The 21,676-nt window shown below is 50.5% G+C and overlaps 1 protein-coding gene across 1 annotated transcript in view; it reads left to right on the top strand.

Moving 5' to 3' along the window:
* The window catches only part of TGFBRAP1 (transforming growth factor beta receptor associated protein 1), a 64,727-nt gene extending 43,563 nt beyond the window's left edge, over window positions 1-21,164 (top strand). Inside the window, exons 5-12 of the mRNA XM_027622668.2 lie at window positions 2,371-2,453; window positions 5,317-5,658; window positions 7,527-7,584; window positions 9,412-9,555; window positions 11,597-11,740; window positions 12,280-12,439; window positions 15,376-15,809; window positions 18,558-21,164. Coding sequence (XP_027478469.2) covers window positions 2,371-2,453; window positions 5,317-5,658; window positions 7,527-7,584; window positions 9,412-9,555; window positions 11,597-11,740; window positions 12,280-12,439; window positions 15,376-15,809; window positions 18,558-18,734 — 1,542 coding nt within the window. The 3' untranslated portion in view covers window positions 18,735-21,164. The remainder of the gene's footprint in view (window positions 1-2,370; window positions 2,454-5,316; window positions 5,659-7,526; window positions 7,585-9,411; window positions 9,556-11,596; window positions 11,741-12,279; window positions 12,440-15,375; window positions 15,810-18,557) is intronic.
* The last annotated feature ends 512 nt before the right edge of the window (window positions 21,165-21,676 follow it).

Raw genomic sequence — 21,676 nt, 5'->3', positions numbered from 1 at the left:
ACCCAAAGCATGACAGTTTAGAAATCTCAATTCAGAAACAGAATAGTAGGAACAGAGGGTTTGACTTCACTTTCACCTTGCTCCCAGAGTACATGTGACCTCTTACACCTGGCTGGTGGGGGCCCTGAGTGGCACTACTTAGAGCTCAGTTTTGCTAATTTACACTCCTGGCCTGGGACTTCTGATAGCTGCCTCACGCCAGGGGAAAAATCAGTAAGTTGAAAAGACAGCTGAAGACTCCATTGTGTTAGCTCTGATGCTGGGGAGATAAACAGATATGCTTTGTTCTCTCTCCTCTCATGGCCATCCTTCTTGTCCTTCTGCTGGCTGACCTGGCTCCAGATCTGCAGCTCCGCATCACCTAAGCGGAGTGCCAGGGGGCTGTCGGTCAGAGCGGACAGTCTGGGAAGGAGGTGGTCACTTTCAGAGCACCAGGAATTGGCTGTGCTTGCCAAAGTTTCTGATCAGGTGTTTGTAGGTCTGAGTCAGTGGTGTGTTGTGTATCATCCGTGGTTTCGCATCTAGGTGCTTATATTCAGGATGATGGGATCTCTCTGCATGCTTCTCCTAAGTCTGCCTGTAGTGTTTGCGGACTAGAATATAGAAAATAACCCCATGTTCTTGGAGATTGGGAGTGTTCGCAAAAGTGGTTTTTATTTCCCTTTAGGAAGGGAAAGAGTAGATGGCGTTTGAATCCTGCAACCATGAGGAGTAAATTGTGATTCGGCTGATCTTGCATCGTCAGGCCAGGGCATGAGCAAGAATTCTTCTACTGAAGCTGATGGGTCCTTTTTATCTTTTTTGCTAAGTGGGTGGTCTTCATCATGTTTGCTTCCAGAAATGGAGCTGGCATTCCCGTACAACAGAACCTTGACCCACTCCCGTGTCTGCTTATTGTTGGGGGTGTAACTAGGCCAGTTTTTAAGCCACAAATGACTACTATTAGGGAAGAAAGGTAAAGGCAGGTGGTAAAGAGATGAAAAAGCAACCTGCCTTTTCTGACTTCTTTCAAGGAATTTCTATGGGGATAGGGAGGAAATGCTGTACTTTTGAGAACTCTTCAAAACTACAGCGAAAGGCCCTGTAAAAGCTGATGTGAGGGAACAGGATTGATAGCCTCTAGGTGACGACTGTCTCCACTTCCCTCACTTCTTCAATGGGTAACAGCCTGCTGTGTACCTGGGCGACTCAGCGAGTGGAAAGAATTGGACTTTAGAATCCGAAAGGTCTGCTTTTTAAATCCTAGCTCAACCACTTACGACTTCACTAACTTTGGGCTAAGATCTTAACATCTCTGAGCAGACTGTCCCTCTGTGCGGGTTCACGAATACTGAGGAGATTGCTCTTCAGATCCAGGAGCCCTTCCTGAATGGCAGGTGTTATGCTGGGGTGTGGGGTTACAAAGAGGAATAACATATGCACCGTGCCGCCAAGGAATTCATGGCTCACACGACAGCACAGTGGTTGGAAGGTGGAAGAATTGAACTCACAGGGTCTGAAACGTGATTGGAGCCTTTGATCGTGAGGGGGTGACAGCCTGACTGTGGGATGGCACCAGCATGAACAGAGCAAAGAGGCATGTACAAGGGCTACTGCAAGCAAAGGAGGCTTGGACTCCAGCACTGACCAAGTTGGACAGCGACAGGGAAGGGTGGAATTAAGACACCACGGGAGAGCTTTCTATAGCGCGCTTTGCTCTTGCTGGGTGTCACGAGAAAAAAGTTCTGTGGTCAGGGAAGTCTGCATGAAGCAAAGATCACCGGGCACCTTGACGGCAGGAATTGTGAGTGGAGTGTGGCTATGGGTCATGCAGCACCAAGAGAGGGAATGCACTGCATTTCCCCAGCTTGGGCTAGGAAAGCATGTGGCTTTATCTATTGATTGATTAAATGGCACTGGCCCTGTGTTCTGAGGGATACTCAGAAGTGAAGTGTCAATTCCAGAGGACTGGAAGCAGGGTGAGCAGCTTCTGGGCCTCCAGAGACACTGGAGCTGTTGCTCTCCATCTGAACCACCAGAAGTCAAAGCCATCCCCACAGTCCTGCGAGTTGAGGAGGGGGAGGACAGAAGATAAAAGAATGCACTGGGGAAGGAAATGAGATTTATGGGGAAGATCTGTGGAGAAGGTGAGGGAAGAATAGTCAAATAGAGAACAACTTTATTTCAGGAATGAGGAGTGGATTGACACACAGACACACATAAATGTATTGGAAATAATTTCATATATGCCATGTTTTTTCTTTAGCTTGTAACTTCCAATTTTTATGTAATCACGAACATTTGGCTTGGGTTCTGATCAGAAGGTTTCTCCCCATTATGTTGGTTTTATGGTGTCTCTCAGAGATGAACTAAACCTGTCTTTCCTTGCAGGTAATGTACAGAAGGATTCTGCAGCAGGCCGGGTTTATACAGTTTGCACAACTTCAGTTCCTGGAAGCTAAAGAGCTCTTCAGGTAATTTGAGGTGTTGGTAGCGAGCCTTCCCAGGCGTCCCCCTGTGGCCAAAGCCCTCATCTCGACCGTGAGGCCGTGGAGGGAAATGTTGCCATGCTTAGATTGTGCTTCAGGGAGAAGTGGGGAGGCTTGTTGACCATAGCACCCACCACCGGTGATCATTCCTCGCTCCCACCCCTTAGCCTCAGTTTACATGCCCTGTGTCTCGAAGAGGGCGGAGGCTGAGGAGGAGGAGGCGCCCATAACCGTCCCATGAAGAGAGAAGGAAATCCTAGAGGGAACTCGATAACGCAGAGGATTCCTAGGAAAATGCTATTCTTGCTCACTTTTCCTTCTCTTCAGAGATTTTTGCAGGAAATTAGAAGTTTAGGACTAGAACAGGTGCCCCTGGGAAGACTGGTGGAAACTGTGCTCCTTCCAAAGACTTCACAAGGAAACGTTCATAAGGACAACTTAGGACCTAAGTTTTTACACCATCTAACTAGACTAGATCCTGTATGTTTTGGAGCCATCTCAAGGATAAAGGGTATATAAAGCGTCCGAACAGATCCTTCACATCCAAGTAGCGGCCGGAGCAGAGCACGGCTCTGTAGCACACCGTCCGCCGCCTGTTCTCTAGGCCGTAGGGCTCACCCCTGCTCCGGCCTCCTGCTCTGTCACATGGCTGGCTGAAGGAGCAGGCTTCTGAGTCAAGAACGGGTCACTTAGTGAATAGCAATGCCCCGTATAACTGACACTTCTGTCAGTTCTGTGTGCTCTTCTCGTCTGTTCCTGGGGGACTAATGCAGATTCTTTGTCCCTGTGGACATAGCTCTTTCCTGTCCTACCCGTTCTGTCCCTGCAGTGTCAAAACCTCCTCATTTGGGTTCATCTTCTCATGGGTTAATTTGGGACAGTGGACGAACGGTCACAGTCTATTCCTAGGAGAGTTCACGGATTCTGTGACAGAGTAAATGTAGGGCCTGTCAGTCATTAACACAAGGTTCCTCCTGTCTTTCATGCTTCAGCCCCTTCATAGCGTAAATTGACGGCTGTTCCGTTTTTGTCAAAAATGTGACTGAGAGAATCGGCCCTTGAAGCGGCAGGCCGAAAGCAAGCGAGCTTCCACTCTCCCTTCCTGTGCCCACGGCAGATGTTGCTAATAAAGTGGGATTTTTTTTTTCCTCATTGATGTGGGACTTGTCCTCGGATTCCTTCTCAGTTCACTACTAGAAGCCACAAAGTGCCAACGCGTCGTGGTCGGCACCCGAGAGAGGACCTCTGTGTGCCTCACGCTGTGGCCCCTCCACTCTGTCTGCTCCCCTGGACGTGGACGTGAGCCTGTCCTCATGTCCAGTCAGATCAGCACGCCTCCCAGGAAGCAGGCCTGGCCCAAGCATCAGAGCAGGAGTGCCAGGGTGACACCGCCGCCTGCGTTCATGGTGTGCCCGCGCGAGTGTGGACGGTGGCTGTGTGCCCGGCGAGCGGGTGCGCAGGGGCTGCTCCGCAGTTGGCGGGGGGGGGGGGGCGCACTCTGGGGGCAGGCGCCAAGCACGGGCTCCGATCGGGGTTTAGCTGCATCTTCAATGATGAGAAGCTTCCCAAATTGAGAACTATACAGGCCGGACCTTTTGGGCTGGATAATTTGTTTAGGGGTGCTCTCTCGTGCCTTGTAGGAGCCCTGGCCTCTACCCAGTCAGGGCCAGTAGCACCCTCCAGTGGTGACCGAAAGTATCCCCAGACATTGCTCAGTGTGCCCCAGGGAGCAAAACTGCTGCCCTGGAGGGCTGTTGCTTTAGGCGGAAGGGACAGGGCAGCAAAGGCTGAGGCATGCTGTGTGTAACCTGGGGGTGGAGGGTGGGGGTGTGGCTGAAGCATCAGAGTGTGGGAGGGACGGTGGAAGCCGAAGCTGTAGGGCCTCAGGAGCAGCCGCTGTGCTCAGAGGTCTGGTGTTTATCCTAGAGAGGCCCAGCACCGTGGACGGTGGGGAGAGGGCAGGAGTGGAAGGAAGGAGACCCAGAGGCCAGAAGCTGGGGAGGAGGGGAGACTGTCAGAGTTTGAAAGAAGATGGATGCAGTGAACGTTGCAGGAAGTGGAGACCCCAGGCTGGACCTGGGGTTCCCATTCACGTCTGGGGGCCCTGCATCTGTTTTCATAAGAGGAGCCCACAGGTGGGGCTGCTGCAGGGCTGGCACTGCGGTCTGCAGCTCTATGATGCTGCCTCTGTCATCATGGTGGACATGACGAGCAGGCCGGAGGGCAGCATGGGGGGGACGTGGCCAACAGGGAAGCAGAGGTGGATGTCACCAGATGGGCTCCCTGGCCTGGCGAGGTTAGGACACCGTTGGAGTTGGGGGTGTAACCTTATGCTCCGAGAGGCCATTGAGAGTCACTGCAGAACCAGCCTCATGAATGCTCCCACGGCTCCCGTCGTAGGATCTTTGATGAGGAAATTGTAAGTCGTGTCCTGGCGAAGCCCCTTTGTGGGCCAGTGAGCAAACTTCTTCACATAGTTCGGTGCCAGGAGAAGTGTTGGCTTCGGAAAGACGGCACTTCACCTTTGACCGGACAGTGCTATGTTCCCTCCGCGTTCCTTTCCTGGCCTTGGTTTCCAGGGAGTCCGCTGCTCCGCCGGTGGGGGGACCACGTCGGGTGTCTCGATACTGCGCGTCAGCCCTGGCAGTGTGTGTGTCTTCCTGTGCGGGCGCATGGTTGGCCATGCTCTGCCGTGCCCGCCAGCTGGGACGGTGGCTCTGCCGCGCTCACCCGCACATCCAGCTCCCCGTGAACGGGTGCGGACGGGCCCGCCCCCCGTGTTGTTTTGTGCGCCTATGTGTACTCTTTCTCTCTTTTTGCTTCATTTAGTTTGACACTGTAATTGCAGAAGCGGCCAGCTTGACGTCCGGGAGCTGATCTCTCTCTACCCCTTCCTGTTGCCCACCTCCTCCTCATTCACACGGTCCCACCCTCCTCTCCACGAGTACGCAGACCTGAACCAGCTGACCCAGGGGGACCAAGAGAAGATGGCCAAGTGCAAGCGCTTCCTCATGAGCTACCTGAACGAGGTCCGCAGCACAGAGGTCGCCAATGGCTACAAAGAGGACATCGACACGGCCTTGCTCAAGCTGTACGCGGAGGCCGACCACGACAGTCTGCTGGACCTCCTGGTCACCGAGAACTCCTGTCTTCTGACAGACAGCGCCGCCTGGCTGGAGAAGCACAACAAGTGAGTGTTCGCTTCCCACGTGCGGCCAGGGGCCCAGTGCAGGTGCTGCAGCCACCGCATGAGGCCCCAGGAGACCCCTCATGTGACAGCCCGGCACCCCCGCAGGTTAGACGCCCCCTCAGCGTGGTGTGCAGACGACTGGAGGGCCCTCGGAAGGCGTGCGCTCACAACCTGTCCTAGGCCCAGTTAGTCAGTTCTTAGCACTCCTCTCCATGCCGTGCCACGTAGGATTCACCTGTGCATGACACCGCCTGTATTTTGGTAAAGTTCATAGCGTGCTGTAGTCACTGATGACCAAACACGATGACCTCCATAGATAGACATCTGGATAAATAGATTAAAAGGGGGACTTCTTGATCTCGTTGATAAAAGTGTATGGCTTTAAACTCTGCCTTCGTTATGAGCACAAATTGGTAGACAGCTGCCCCCTTGCCTTATGCACAAGGGCAGTTAACCACAGTGACTGGGTAAGAGCCAGTAGCTCCTTCGTTCGGGGCAGGTACGTGGCGGGGGGCAGGGGGGCAGTTCTTTAAGAGTGTTGGATGATCCCTAGACTCCTTTAGGCAGTAAGATTCATCTGTGATTTTTGTTATGTAAAATGGATTAAAGGACTGACGAAGTCCCATGGGAACCATGGGGGTTACAGAGCCAGATCCTGTTCCGATTGAACAGGGGCTTGCGATGGGTCTCCATGTGGGTATTGGCTCTTCCCAGCACTTTCCCTCAGTTTCCCAGATAGGCTATGGAAGGGAGTTACTTTGTTTAGGACCAGAAAATACGCTAATGCCTCATGGTCGGGACGTGGAATGGTAGGGTCCAGAGAGTCAGTGTCACTTCCCGAAAGGCTAAGGAAAAGAGGAGGGCGCCAGTGAATAGTTTGATACCTTGAGAGTTCGCTCTCAGAGGGAAGAAATCCAACATGCCCCTGGGTCAGCTTGCTGCAGTCATCAGCTGGGGCGGGGGAGGACAGTGAGAGGACACCCCTGTGGAACTCGGGGAGGCTGGAGCAGCTCACCGCCCGGGCGGTGTCAGTGTTATCACTCACGCTTCCCATGTACAAGTGAGGAGATGAAGGGCCTGGCAGGCATTCCACTTGCTCAAGACCATACAGTCCCTAAGTAACAGAACCTGAATTGAAACTCAGGGCCTAGAAGCCTGGGTACCCTCCCCGGACCCTCCCCAACCTTGTGTTCTCCGTGCTGGCTAGGCACTGTGGGCTTGTGTTGCTGTCCATGTTCAGACTCCTGACCCCGTCTTTCAGTAATAGCTCAGGTGACCCACCTTCCTAATATTCTTCTAACACTCTGTGATGGGTTAACGGTGATCATCTGAAGAGATACAAAATTATATTAATATTTGAGGAAATTGCAAAGCAATTCCAAATAGGATTTTCTCTAACGTAATTATGATTTTATTTTTCAGCTTATCTTAGACTTGAATATGATCCTTTTTGGAAATTGATAGGACATACATTTTATTTATTTTTTTAAAAAGATTTTATTTATTTATTTGAGAGAGAAAGTGAGAGAGAGAGCACGAGCAGGGGCAGAGGCACAGGGAGAAGCAGACTCCCCGCTGAGCAGGAAGCCCGACGTGGGACTCAGTCCCAGGACCCTGGGATCATGACCTGAGCCAAAGGCAGACACTTAACTGACTGAGCCACCCAGGCGTCCCTAGGACATACACTTTAATATCGGAAGTAAATAAACAGAAATGAGGATCTCTTTGTCATTGGAAATTTGTTGCTGAACTCTGAGTTGAACTGAATATGGGAGACCAGAGGGTAATCTGGGGGCTGTCTCTGGGTGGGTGCTGCCCACAGCAGGTGGTTGGGGAGAGGGTGTACTTACTGCCTTGTTTTCTTTCAGGTATTTTGCACTTGGACTGCTCTATCATTATAATAACCAAGACGCTGCTGCCGTTCAGGTGAGTTCAAAAGTATTTTAGCATGACTTAAAACTCAGTGTCCTTTAACTCAGTATTACTTGGGGAAAAAAATTAAAGTTGATAGAGACTACTTTTGCCTGACCTACAACCTTTCTTACAGAATGAAAATAATACTGTTTTAGAAAGTGAATTCCTTGAGAAATGTCAGCCAAGGGTTTTCTTTTCTTTGTCTTTACATCTCTTTCAAGGACATTATCAAGATTGAGTTTTTGAAAATTTAAGAAATAGAACTAATTGATTTCTTACTGAGCCACAAGGCATATGACGTCACTGCCTTCCTGGGCAATTAAGCCTATGGATAACAGTTTGCTTGTAGCTTCCACTGTTGATGACAGTAACTGTTGCCAGCAAGCAAGGTACATCATTCTCCCCATGTCCCCTGAGACAGAACGAAAGCTGATCGAGGCCGGTCCCTTGCCCAGGGTCCCAGCCCTGCTCAGCGGTAGAACGGGGATTCGAACCACTGTTCCAGGGGGTCCTGGCAGAGATACTGCGCTGGAGATAAAATGCCACCCATCTCTCGTCTCACCTCTCGCATCTCATGAGGAGACATTCGCCCCTTCTGTCACTGGTTATCCACTGGTATCCATGTTACAATTTCCTCAGTGGCCTTTTTGTTTTGTTCTGTGAGTGGCCGAGAACATTAGCAGTGGTCATCGAGCTAAAGTCAGCCTCATGACTTCGGCAAAGCCACGCATGCAGTCACTCTACGGTAATGTGATTGCAGATGAGCTTAAAAAAAATGGGTTTCCATCAACATGCACCGCAGTGGCTTAGAGTAGATTTGGATGTCAAGGGCAACATTTTTGTACTGTAAAACGCACAACTCTATGACTTACGGCTTAATGTAAGTGCAATAGTAACATCAGCAACATCAGCAGAGCTAGAGAGAGAGGAGGGATTTGCAAAATCGAAGTGGTATGAAAGAAATCTTTATATACAGCAAAATTCTACTGTAAAAAAAAATGACACCTTTCCGTGTGTGATTAGCTTGTTTGGTTTGAGGAATTCAGTGTTAAAGAAACTGATACCATAAGAAAGGTTCCCATGCCGATACCAGAATCACAGAGTTGACACTGCCAGCCCTGTTTCTTGGGCTTCTCTTGGGTGGCGTGGTCCTAAAGTGCAGTGCGGTGGACAGGCGGGTGAGGTGTGGGGGATGCGGTATGGGCTGTGGGGCAGCCTCCGTCTCCCCTGCCCCCATGTGATGCGGCCTCATTCTGGGTTTCTGAAAGGAAGCTTTGATTTACAGAGCAGGGAAGTTTCTGGATGAAATAGCAAGGGACTGTTAACTGTTAGCAGCTCTCATGAGCCCCCGTGCACCAGACAGAACACTAGGGGACAGAATGACCAGTATTTTTGAAGGCACAGTGTCTGACTATCACAGTCCACAAGGGACTTCAAAGTCAAGGATTCCCATGGCGGGGAAGGTGGAGACAGCCCCACGGGTCGAGGCAGGTAAGTTTCTTGTTCTGTGTCAAGATGCTGTCAGTGATCGTTTATTTCACGAAGAAACATTTTTAATACATCTGCCTCTTCCTGTATATTGTGTTTCCTACTTGTATTACTGCGCTGTCATTAGAAAGGAAAGAAAAAGAATCCACGGCTTTATCTCCTTGATTTCCTGGACCACATCCACTACATGGCTTTATTTCTCTGAAAACCTTAAAATTGACTTCAGCATTCAAAATTTGTCCTACTACTTTCAAGTATCAAAAGGCCAAATAAGTAAATGTATGCACCTCCTTAGCTAATTCTAGAAGGTATGTAACCTTCCGTTTCTTTTTCTTCTTTCCTCCTCTCCAGCTCTGGGTGAACATTGTGAATGGGGACATTCACGACTCCACTCGCTCAGACCTGTATGAGTATGTCGTCGACTTCCTTACCTACAGCTTAGACCAGGAACTTGTGTGGAAGTATGCTGATTGGGTCCTGCAGAAAAGCGAGGAGGTTTGTGCATCATAAGTGCCCTTTTTTGGGGGGCGGTGGTTGGCAGCTGGCAAAAACAGAAAGCTTGATTTCTGGTGAGAAACAAGCCGCCAGGCTACAGCCTCACCCTGCCTGCAGTTTCTCCCTTCTAATAATACCTCTCCTTGCTCCACGGGAGTGCCAGCTCTTAGGAAAGTTCTGCATCTGTCCTTCTGAGATGTACTGTTCTGCATATGTGTCTGGGGCAGGCCACGTTTATAGCAAAGCCAGAAAGCATAGCCAGGTCACATTCTTAGTGTCTTCTGAAAAACATGTGCGTGTCTGTGTGAATCCCCACACCTGACCAAGTGTGGCACTTCCGTTTTTGGTGGACTGTCGCCTTGCGGGGTGTGGGGCCCTGCCTGGGCCACACCAGGCCCACCCTTGTCCTATGTCTGTGCCGCACCCCCTGGCGTGGAAGTTGTGGGTCTGGAGGAAGGAGGGAGCCCAGTGTGGGACTTGCCGCCCTAGGGGCTCAGAAGGGACAGCAGGGAGGAAGTGCCCTGAGGAAGTGCCCAGTGGCTGCTGGCTGTGGGGGGTGGGTGGGGAGCAGCAAGCTCAGGACTCCTCAGTGAAGCCCCAGGATGATGGGAAAAGAGATAATAATAGCATTTCAGTTCTCACCATTGAAAACATACATATTTCCTTGGCTCCCCTTGGAGAGACAGACTTAGCTTTATGATGCAGGACCTTCATTATAAATGTAGAGTTTTCTCTGTGTCGCATCTACCGTTCTAAGATTGCCGCTAGCATATGTTCTCCACGGTGCTCTCTGACCCGGAAGGTCCGAGCCCATGTGCTTCATGTACTTTTTACTCCATCTTTACTTTGCCTCTGTGCACACGCTCATATGACATACAGACCCAAAGCTGTTAAAAGCCTTGGGCTCTTCCCAGTGCTGATAGATGGTATCAGCGAATCATTCCCAGACCTGTGTGCTCCTGATAATGTGCTAGGCACTCAACGTATGTTGAAATAAATATCACAACAGCATCATGAGGTAGAAATTATAGGCAAGGAAACCAAAGCCCAGCTTTAGAAATTTCCCCAAGGTCATATAGTTGGTACAGCACAGATCCCAGCTTACAGAATTCAGAATTCACACTCAGGATTGCTATACGGTGTGTGTGTGTGTGTGTGTGTGTGTGTGTGTTAGAGTGAGCACACGTCCGTGAGCACGCCTCACTGTGCAGTGAGCATGCCTGCCCAGGGCAGCGACGACATACATTTACTTACCTACTTGACCCATTAGCATTTCCTTGGAAGATGGAATTACCACAGCGTTATGGTAAGCCTGTGGATTACAGGCTTACCATACAAACTGTCCATTCGACAGGCATAGGAAGGCAGTCTGGAAACTTGCCCCGGGACCGGCCTTGGATCTGCACAGATGAGCCACATAGTGGATGTCATGTCAGCGTGCTGAAAGTGGAGTTTCCTGGATGTTCAGGACTGTACATATTCTGTCACTTACTGTTCAGCAAGTGACCATCCTTGTTCTCGGATGATCTTCGTAGTACAAAGGGTGTAGCTTCTTGGGTAGTCAAAACCTGCTACCAATAAATGTTTCTTTCTTTCATTTCTGACCCTTCGAGAAGAAATTCTGGCTAGGTGGATGAGGAGGTTTCAGAGTTTAGGTCACCTTTCCTGTCTTTGTGTCATGCTCTGGTCTTTGTCAGTGTCCCACCCTGCACCTTTTTTCTGTATCCCCATGTTTTTGTTTCTTGGTTTTTTGTTTTTTTAGATTATTTTAGAGGTGGGGTAGGGGCAGAGGGAGAGAATCTCAAGCAGACTCCCCGCTGAGCACGGAGCTGGACACAGGGCTTGATCTCACGACTCTGAGGTCATGACCTGAGCCAAAATCAAGAGCCGGATGCCTAACCGACTGAGCCACCCAGGCCCCCCACCGTGTCCCCATGTTTTCGACAATGATTTTCCCCAAACATAAATGGGCAGTGCTCAGAATAAAGATAAGATGGTGTCTTTGAAAAAAGTAATAGTTACATTGCTATTCTTCTTTCAGGTTGGAGTTCAAGTTTTCACCAAGAGACCTTTGGATGAACAGCAGAACAATTTCAGTCCAGACAGTGTAATCACTTACCTTAAGAAATACCCTAAAGCCCTTGTCAAGTACCTGGAACATCTAGTCATAGACAGGAGCCTGCAGGTGAGCGCTTCAGAACTTAGACTAACGTGTGAGGGCTGCCACATGACAGCCATGATTTTGGAGATAGAATTGGACTAGAAAGCTTGTTGGCAGTTGGTTCTAATGTAATGTTTTAAAGGGAGATGTTTTAAATGTTCTAATGTAGTGTTTTAAATGCCCTGCCTCCTGGATGCTCAGCCTGTACTTGTGGATGGTCTAGGGCCCTGGAGGTTTCTGAAGGAGATCGCAGATTAATTATCCTTAAGGGAAATGAGAGAACTGCACCTTTTTGGAAAATACCTAAATCTTGGGACCCTCACTTCTCAAAGGAGAAGTGACCTTTTTATATTTTTTCTCACGGATTTGAAGTCTACCTTCTCTGTGTTGCGGTTTCTGAGATGTTTTCGATCCAGTGACCGTGTTCTGTTAACTGCCCCCAAGACCCTGCCCTGGCTTGCCTCGGTGGTGGTGCAGCCCCAGTCTCGGGAGCACCCGCAGGCTGGGGGAGCCCCAGCTTCCTGCCTGCAAACGCTGTCTGCTTGGATTCCTGTCTCCTGCAGAAGGAAGAGTACCACACACAGCTGGCCCTCCTCTACCTGGACGAGGTGCTGCAGCAGAAGTCCGGCGCAAGCAGCAAGGCTGAGGAAGCCTCAGAGATACAGCTAAAGCTCCAGCACCTGCTCCAGAAGTCTGATTTGTACCGCGTCCACCTGCTGATAGGTGAGGAGCAGCTCACCAGTCTCTCCTTGACCTGCTTCTCCCAGCAGGGACGGGGAGGAGCAGATGAAGGCTCTGGTGGAGCTCCTTGTCTTGAGTCCACAGGGTCAGGGGGAGATTCCTTGAGCCTCTTTTGGCACAAAATCAGCCTGCCTGGAGGGTGGGGCGAAGCTTCTTAGGCCTCCACCCTCTAGAAATGGACACAGGGCCTTTAGCCGATGACACAGCTGCCCAGGGGGTTTGGAAGTCTGTGTGTCTGTTGAGCATGCCTTCATTTAAACTGCCTTATTCAGCTTCAGTGTGCTTGAATCCCAGTTCCTTCTGATGGCACCAGTGTTTGGGCAAGGCTGTGCTAGGAGCACTGTCCCCAGTTCAGGGCTGTCTTGGAGCCCTGAGCCCTGAGCCATAGGAAAGTGGGCAGGTATCTTGGACGGGAGCCTGGTTTTCATTTCCTTGGAGTGCAGAGTCCATGGTTTTTCTGTTGTGTAAAGCACCACAAAGCAGCACCGTGCTCCCACCTGGTAGAATTAGCTAGTTTCTTGGTGTGTTTGACATCATAGAGTTTTCAGATTTGTTCCTACTGGGATTAATAATGTATATCTCTTTAACGGCATTGACACTGTTTTTTGACCATTAACTATAGTCAGTTCTCATTATTCACCATAGTTATGTTCTATGAACTCTCCACGAACACTGAATTACTGAATCCTGAACATTGCTCCCAGGGAAATAGAGGGTCAGGTTCCTGCAAACCGCTGATCACAACATTTTCATCAACCGATCAGTACATAACCTTGTTTTATGAGTGCTTCTTTTTAAAGACACTTATTAGGTATTATTGTTGATTGGTTAATATTGAACTCAGAGCCAGCAGAACTCTATCTAGCTCAGGCCTGAACGAAGCTCAGCTGACACACACAAAGTTTTCTCCGTAAGGCACATCACAGCACAGCCCGCCTGTGCTTGGAAACAGTAGGCCGCACCTCAGCACTGTGTTTGGGGTCCATTTTAAATGGCAATGTCACCAACAAAAAAGCACAAAAATGCAAAAACTGTGGCACTAAGTAAACCACGGAGAGGACTGTTTACAGAATGAGGGCTGCGCATGGATTGCCTTACGGGGCCTCAGCTGGAAACGTGCGTGGCAGGTGGCTCAAATTTTGTGCAACCCTGCCCATGTCCGCAAATAATCATAAAAGCACCGTAACTGCTGATTTGGGGGTGACACAGGAATTTGGGCAAGCAGGCAAATTTATGAATGTAGAATCTGAATAATGAGCACTGGCTGCATATGCCAGGCCCAGGTCAGCATGCTTAGCGTGCATTATGACGCTTTCCACGACGACCTTGTGAAATAAGTCCTATTTTTAAAAATTATTTTTATTATTTTCTGGCCCATGTTCGCACCAGGGCTAACATCCAGCTGTGATGCTCGGCAGCCCCCTGGTCACTCCCAGCCGACGTCCGTGCTTAGTGGTGGCTGTTAAAATGTTTTCACTGTCACCCCCGACTTACACCATACTTTACGCTTTATAAATCCCTTCATACGGATCACATGCTAATCATGGGTTTGTTGATCAGGTTCTTGCTCAGCTTATATCGTTGAGCATATATAGAGTATCAGACACTGCAGCAAGGATATACAGGTGGATGTGACTTGGTTCTTGTCCTCAGTTTACCAAGAATGTGGATAGGGGCTGATGGGAGTTCCATGTGGGATGGAGGGGAGGGAGCAGGGAGAAGGTGCTGTCTGAGCGGTCACAAAGGATAAGTCTGGGCTTGCAGGTCAGACTGGGGAGCTTGCAGGCAGTGGGGTGTCTGCCAAGGCACTGTGGGAGAACACTGGAAACTCAGGGACTAGCTCTTTCCCCTCATTAGGTGACTTGGCGGTGGTCAGCCGGGCACATTTTGATAACAGTTCTTGTGCAGCCTGTCCCCTCGGGGTGGCTGAGAATCTCCTATAAATGGAATGAGCGATGTGAAAAGTGTAGGTCACTGCAATGACCTTCCCTTTACCATCTTTGCACCTCGCCCATGCCTTAAACCTGGTGGCCACTTAGTAATTACTTGGTGACCGCTCCTCATGAGGATGACAAACATGCATGCCGCAGCTTCTGTGTTTAGTGCCCTGGCTGACATATGTGATGGAACCGGCCCTTCGCTGCAGGCCTGAGTGTGGTCAGGCTCCAAAGGCAGAAAGCCTGTAATCTGAGGATTAATGTTGGCCCCTGAAATAGGACTTGTCCTCTGAATATCTTTCACGGTAGGAAAAGACCTCACGTTATCTTCCTATGTTCCAGAGGGAGTGAAAAGCAAAGGGCCTCTACCAGTGAGACACAGCCCTCTAAGGACAGGGCCTTGGTCAGATCTTTCTGTGGTGGTGTCATTTTCCTTATAGCCGAAAAACTTAAATTGCTGGAGAAATAAAAGAAGAGCTTTAGAGTAATGTAGATCAGGATTTTTAACAATACGAACCCACACTCCTTCACATGAAATATAATTTAAATTGGAATAAAGGGGTTCAATGCACTTTTTTGCCAGGGAGGGTTAGTGTCTGAATTTAAATCAATAAAGTGTCTTTCTGCTGTAGTTGAAAGGTCCCGTACTGGGAAAATAGGAACAATGCTGGATTAATTGGAAGCCTGCAGCCGTGATACTCATGTTTCACCATGCCAGCTGAGATGACAGGTCATTTGTTTTATTCAGTCGCTAAGCATTATTAAAAATGTGTATTCTGCAGTTAGGTTCTACCTAAAAGTAGGGACTGGCTTCCCCTTTGGGAAGGCCCAGCTCTGCAGCACGGGGGCACAAGCAAGCCTTGTGTGAACCTTCGAGGTAGCTGGCTGCGCTTTGCCCTTTCTTAAGTGGAGAGCACAGGGGAGGTGGGGGGCAAGCTGGGGCTGGCTCTAACCGCCGGCTGCTGCCGCACTGCCGCACAGATAGAATCCGGGGCGCCGGGCTCCCCATGGAGAGCGCCATCCTGCACGGAAAGCTGGAGGAGCACGAGGAGGCCCTGCGCATCCTGGTGCACGAGCTGCGGGATTTCGCGGCGGCCGAGGACTACTGCTTGTGGCGCTCGGAGGGCAGGGACCCGCCGTACCGGCAGCAGCTCTTCCACACGCTGCTGGCCATGTACCTCCAGCCTGGCCCCGCTGCGCCTGAGCTGGCCGTGGCCGCCACGGACCTCCTGAACCACCGCGCGGCCGACTTCGACGCCGCCCGCGTCCTGCCGCTGCTGCCAGGCACCTGGTCGGTGCAGCTGCTGCACCCGTTCCTGGCCGGGGCCGTCAGGAACAGCGTGCACGCCCGCAGGACCGCTCAGGTGGCTCTGGGCCTGGCCAGGTCCGAAAACCTGATCTACAAGTACGACAAGGTGAGAGCCGGGCCCTTCTTGAACCCCCCCCTCCCCGCCCCTGGGGCCGTTTTATTTCAGGTAGTTACCGGGGAAAATTATTCCTTGTCAGTTTTTTTTTCCTCTGCACCTTCAACACCTCAAATATCCGATTCCGCTCACCTAGAAACCGAGGTACATGGCAGCAGAGGCGCGAGCGGGGCTGGCGGGTGCTGTTCTTCTCCACTGTTAGCGATGCTCTGGAGAGGCCAGCACGGCCTGAGCGCGGGTGACGGTCCAGGCAGCGTGCTACGCCGGGCAGCACCGGGTCAGCTCGTCACCTCAGCTGTCTCCTGCAGTGTCTACCCCGTGTCACAGAAGGGGACACTGAGGCCTGGGGAAGTCACACAGCACATGAAGAGCCCAGACGTGGATTCCAGGCCAGCTCAGAACCCCACACTCTTGGTCCCCGGCTACTGAGCCGGGGCTGCGAGAACCAGTGCCACAGACGGCGTGGCCGCCTTTCACCAGCGCTGGTGTCCTCATGTGGCAGAGAGGGGTCAGGCACTGGTCTCTCTTCCTCTTCTCCTTTTTTTTTTATATCAGTCCCAGGTGTACAGCACGATGATTTGGTATTTGTGTGTGTGGTGACATGATCGTCACAGTATGTCTGGTTTACCTCTGTCACCGCACATAGTTAACAGGTCTTTTTCCTGTGATGAGAACTTTCGAGATCTACGCTCTTAGCTACTTTCAGATATAAAATACAGTGGTATTAACTGTAGACACCGTGCTCTACGGCACATCCCCAGGACTTAACTTGTTCTATAATCGAAAGGTGGTACCTTCCGACCCCCTGTACCCATTTTGCCCATCCCTGTGCCCCCTGCCTCTGGCAGCCACCAGTCTCTTCTGTTTCTATGAGTTGGGCTTTTTTTTTTTTTTAGATTCTACATATTAGTGAGATCACACAGTATTTGTCTTTCTCTGTCTCACTTATTTCACTTTGCATAATAACCTTCTAGGTCCGTCCATGTTGTCACAGATGGCAAGATTTTTCTCCTTTTTATGGCTGAATAGCATTCCATCGTATAAATACACTGCATTTTCTTTATCCAACGAGGGACACCTAAGCTGTTTTTATGTCTTGGCTGTTGTGGATCATGCTGCAGTGAACATGGGGGTTAGTGTTTTGAGTTAGTGTTTTCATTTCCTTCAGATAAATACCCAGGAGTGGAATTGCCTGGTCATGTGGTAACTCTGTTGTTGCTTTGTTGAGGAACCTCCATGCTGTTCTACACAGTGGCTGCACCAGTTTGCATCCCACCAGGAGTGCACCAGGGTTCCTTTTCTCCACATCCTAGCCTCCTCTCTTCCTCTCCTTGTAATGGCCCCAGTCCCGTCCCGGGAGCTCCACCCTCTTGGCCCCATCCAACCTCAGTCACCTCCCAAAGGCCCCAAATACCATCCCACTGAAAATCAGAGCTTCAACATAGGAATTTGGGGGGGGGGATATAAACATCCAGTCCATGATAGTCCCCAGTGTATATCCCCTTCTGGAGACTTCTTTCTGTGAGGCCCACACTCCATGCAGCCAGTCCAGGGATCTTTCCAGAGTGGGAACCTGACGTGGTCCTCCCACGTGGAAGCCTTCATGACTCTCCAGGGGAGGAGTTGAGGCCTGGAAGGTCCCGTCTCTCCTCCTTCGGCCTGGCCCTCTCCCTCTCTCCTTGCTTCCCGGGACATGTGGAACCTCCCTGATGTGACATGTTGTTTCACACATACAGCCTTTGTACCCGTGGTTCCCTCTGACGTATTAACCTTTCCTTTTGGGCCTGGTGACTGCCTACTCAAAACGCAGCCTTAGTATTGTTTCCTTTGGGAAAACCTTCATATCCCTTCAAGCAGGCGAGCCCCCTCCTTTGCCCACCCACACATTTCCGTGCACACATCCATCATCATCTCCCATCACTCTTCAACTCTGGGTTCTTTGAGGGTAGGGAACTTCATCTGTTTATCTTGGTATCCCTAGAGCCAAGCCCGGCGTCTCGAAGGTGTTGAAGAAATGTTTGTTGAAGGACTGAGGAAAACTGAGAGTATAGGGTGACTTCACTAAGTTGCTGGTTGATACTGCCGGTAGGCCGGCTTACCTGGGCTGACAAGTGAACTGTGCAAAAAGGCTTCTTAACTTGCAGAATTGTAGTCCTGTTTATCAGATAGGGTCTAAGGGGGGTACAGCCCGGTTTTGTTAGTAACGTTTAAACAAATGAAATTATGTTTCCCAGCACCAGGCAGGACGGTGCCACTAATCAACCATATGGCTTTGATGGAGTCCCTTATTTGTGCCTTACCTTTCTTGTATGTGAATGAGAGGACCTGGGAATTGGATCATCGAAAGGGCCTTACTCCGCTCTGACATGACGTCACTTTCCGACAGGCCTTGCTCAAACGCAGAGCTCAGAGAACGTTTGGGAGAGGGTCTGGGTAGAAATGCCTTGGCCAAGCAAGCAGCTTTCACTTTTTGTGAAATAAGCAAGCAGTTTTATAGCATTTGAAAACAGTTTTCTTATTACTATTATTTTTTCCTTCTCCAGTTGCTCAGGATGTTTTTGTTTATTTTTGCCTCTAATATTCTGTTTTGAGAGGTCGACGTGAAAGCATTCCTCCATGAGTAATAATAATCCATGGGGTAACGCGTGTCCACTCCGGTATAACTCTAGGTGACAGGGTCCTCAGTGTTTCTTTCTTTCTTTCTTTTTTTTCTTTCTTTTTTTTCTTTCTTTTTTGCAGATGAAGTTGAAAGGAAGCTCAGTTCAGCTCTCGGACAAAAAGCTCTGCCAGATGTGCCAAAATCCCTTTTGTGAGCCTGTGTTTGTTAGATATCCAAATGGTGGGCTCGTCCACACCCATTGTGCCGCCAGCAGACACACGAACCCCAGCTCCCCCGGCCCCGGCGCGCGGACTTGAAGAGGCCCAGGCGAGGGCGCGACGGGGACCCTGAGTTCTTTACCAAGCCTGCTGGGTGCAGAGGGCAGAAAGCCACTGCACTAGTGTCGGCCAAGGGGTGACATCTGGGCGCTGGGGAGACTTCAGTCAATGTGAAACTGCTCGCCACTCCACCCTGAATGTACGCCGAAAATCCCGGAAACAGACGCACGTCAGGGTTCGCCCGTCCCGGGACACAGTAATCCCAAACAGATGTCTACTTTGAGAGAAAAATGAGCCTTCCCCGTGCCGTCCAGACAAGCTGGACCCCCCACCCCGGCGCCCCCCGGTCTTCAGGCACGCATTTGCACTGGAAACATTTGCTTCAGGGCGGCAGAGTCGGAACTCTCGCTGGCCAGGGTGAGGGGCTCGGCCTTGGGGGTTGGGGGGCTGCTTCCGGCGTTACCTCGTGGGCTCTGCCTTTGCCCTTAGTAACGGCTGACCTTGAGGCGGGGGGCTCCTTCTGTTCTTGCCTACTTCCCACCTGGCTCGCAACCCCTGACGGCTTCTGCCTTGTGTCCCCGAGCGCCCCCTCTCGGGGAAGTCGAGGACCCACTGGAAAGTGCTTAAAGCCCCAGGTGAGAAGCTGCTGGCTCCACGTGCAAGACGGCAGACAGCAGGCCTGCGGCACCTGAGGGCCCCGGTGTCGCCGGTCGGGCCCGTCCCATCCCATCCCACCACCTGCTGATTTGAAACTCCACGATTGACACGACTGACTAAAAATGATTATTTGAAGTTCTGTCATCTCTGCCGTTTTTCTCTGCTTTAGAAATTCATCTGTCATCCGTTAGGGACATTTTTTTTTTTCCCTGTTAAAATGTACCTCCTGCTGACCCCTCGGGAAATGAAAAGGGAGACGTTATGAGCACAAGCCACGCGGAAGTTCACGAGAAGCCGGTTTAGCCTCACCCATACACACGTCAGGGTTCTGGCAGCGGGTGACAGCTGCCCTGGCCTGTGACGAGGCGCCATCTTGCCTGCCGGGCGCTTCTGCACACCCCGATGAGGAAGTCCAGTCAGGCTGCCTTACCTCCCAGCACTTTACACGCCTGCTCTGAGGTTTCCTGAACACACAGGAGGAGTCCCTCTTGTTCACCACAGACTGGGGATTCACTATGTTTCTGCCAAACATCGCGGAGAAGCCGAAGCCGTCCTTACTTCACTGCCCTCTTTTGAATTTCCTCGCTGGGATTAATGATTCTATTAGGAACTGTACCCCCTGCCGTCACGCTGGGAAAGCAAGCATCAGCTTGTATGTGTCGCAGGAGAGGACCCTGGAATACCGCCTCTCTGTCAGCCCAAGCCTTACAGGGTGGGGGCTGAAGATCTCATGGTCCGTTCCCGAAACAGTGCTCTCCTGTACTGATAATGGCCAGTCTTCTTCTTCCTCCTGTGATTCTAAGTGGCCCAAGAAAGCAAAGGCACCCCTGCATTCCTCCCTAGCCGTGTCTCCATCTAAAGAATCAGTGATGAAGAAATGCTCCTTGTAACTCAGCCACATACTATGTCAGTGGGGACAAAGTCGAAGCCCGGTCATGAGTTGACCCTGTGGATGACTGGTGCAGAATGGTCCTCTTACCGTGCATGGTACCATCACGACTCGCGAGCTTGCGTTTCCCCCTCAGAGAACAAGTCCCTAGCGCGTGCAGGACCACACTGCTGAAAGCACTGTTTCCCCGGCCACATTTTGTGGTCTGGAGAGCGCCTTGTGATTGCTCATTCCTAACTTGGGGACACTAGTCTCCGCTCTCTCTGAACATTGGTCAGTTTTTTGAAACGTTTGTCATCCTTTAGAATGACGGGGATTAAAGTCGAGTCGTCTTCTGTGTTCAGAACCGTACCTTGCTCTCCTCTTTCTCTGACTCCCATGGGCCCTTTTCGCAAGTCAGATTTTTAAAATAAATACATGGTTCTTTCTAAAGGCCTGCTGTTTTGTGACTATGGCGTTGACTAGAACAATTAGAACATTGCTCAGCCCTTTCCTCCCCTCATTAAGTTCTGTGTAATCATTCTAGTTAAAACAGCATGAACTGAGCCCAGTTGGCGTTAATATTCTCTGGGCGATACTGTTGGATTTTAGGAACTCTTTCTCTGCTGTTTCCTGTCAGGTATTAACGTGGCAGCGTCCTGGAGGGTGTGCAGCACTGGGCCTGAGTTCAGAGCTGAAGAGCTCATGCCCACGAGCTTGCTAAATGTGCTTGCTGAGGTCTGGAGCCCAGAGCGGCTCGGGTGGCTGTGGGGTCACACCACCAAACCGATGCCCGTCACACAACGAGGGTAGCCCTTGCTTTTTGCTTGCTCCCCTGTGGAAACCTTTGTCCTTGCAACTTTATCCTTCACCCCTGGTCAGGTTCCAGATACACAAGATGTACAAATGTAAACTTGTTGATTTTATTAAAATTCTTTTAATTCTTTGTTCTTTCTGTAATTTTTCTTATATATAACACTCATCTTGGCGAGGTGACGGCTCCCACCTGCACAGTACCTAGTCGTAAGAGTTCTGGAACTTACTCACCCGGACCTCATGGCTCCTCCCAGCACCTGCAGCCAATGTGCATTGGCCACCCCTTAAATTCTTTGTTCTTACTTTACTGAATTTTAAACGCTCCACTTCTGAATGTATCTCCTGCATATTCTCAAAGTGCTCCTTGACATCTGTTACCTTCACATCAGCCGTACCCTAAGGACTTTAGCAGAGGAGATGTCTGGTCACTTCTTGCATACCTCGCCTTGTAGCCAAATGCCCTTTAAGTAGGACTGTGGCCCTTGGATTTCTAACTCTGAACATAGTCAAGGACTAGAACTTTGTTTGTTTCACCTTTTAAATTTTACTTCATCCCTTAGAATCTTGTTCATAGGAGGTCTTTGAGAAACGCTGTTGAATGAATTTCACAGCACGTGCCCGTGTTCCTTTTTTCATTCTG

Source organism: Zalophus californianus, chromosome 8, assembly GCF_009762305.2.
Source record: "Zalophus californianus isolate mZalCal1 chromosome 8, mZalCal1.pri.v2, whole genome shotgun sequence".
In the NCBI taxonomy this organism is placed as follows: domain Eukaryota; kingdom Metazoa; phylum Chordata; class Mammalia; order Carnivora; family Otariidae; genus Zalophus; species Zalophus californianus.
Note: the sequence above shows the minus strand (reverse complement) of the source record. Positions and strands in the feature narration are given on the sequence as shown.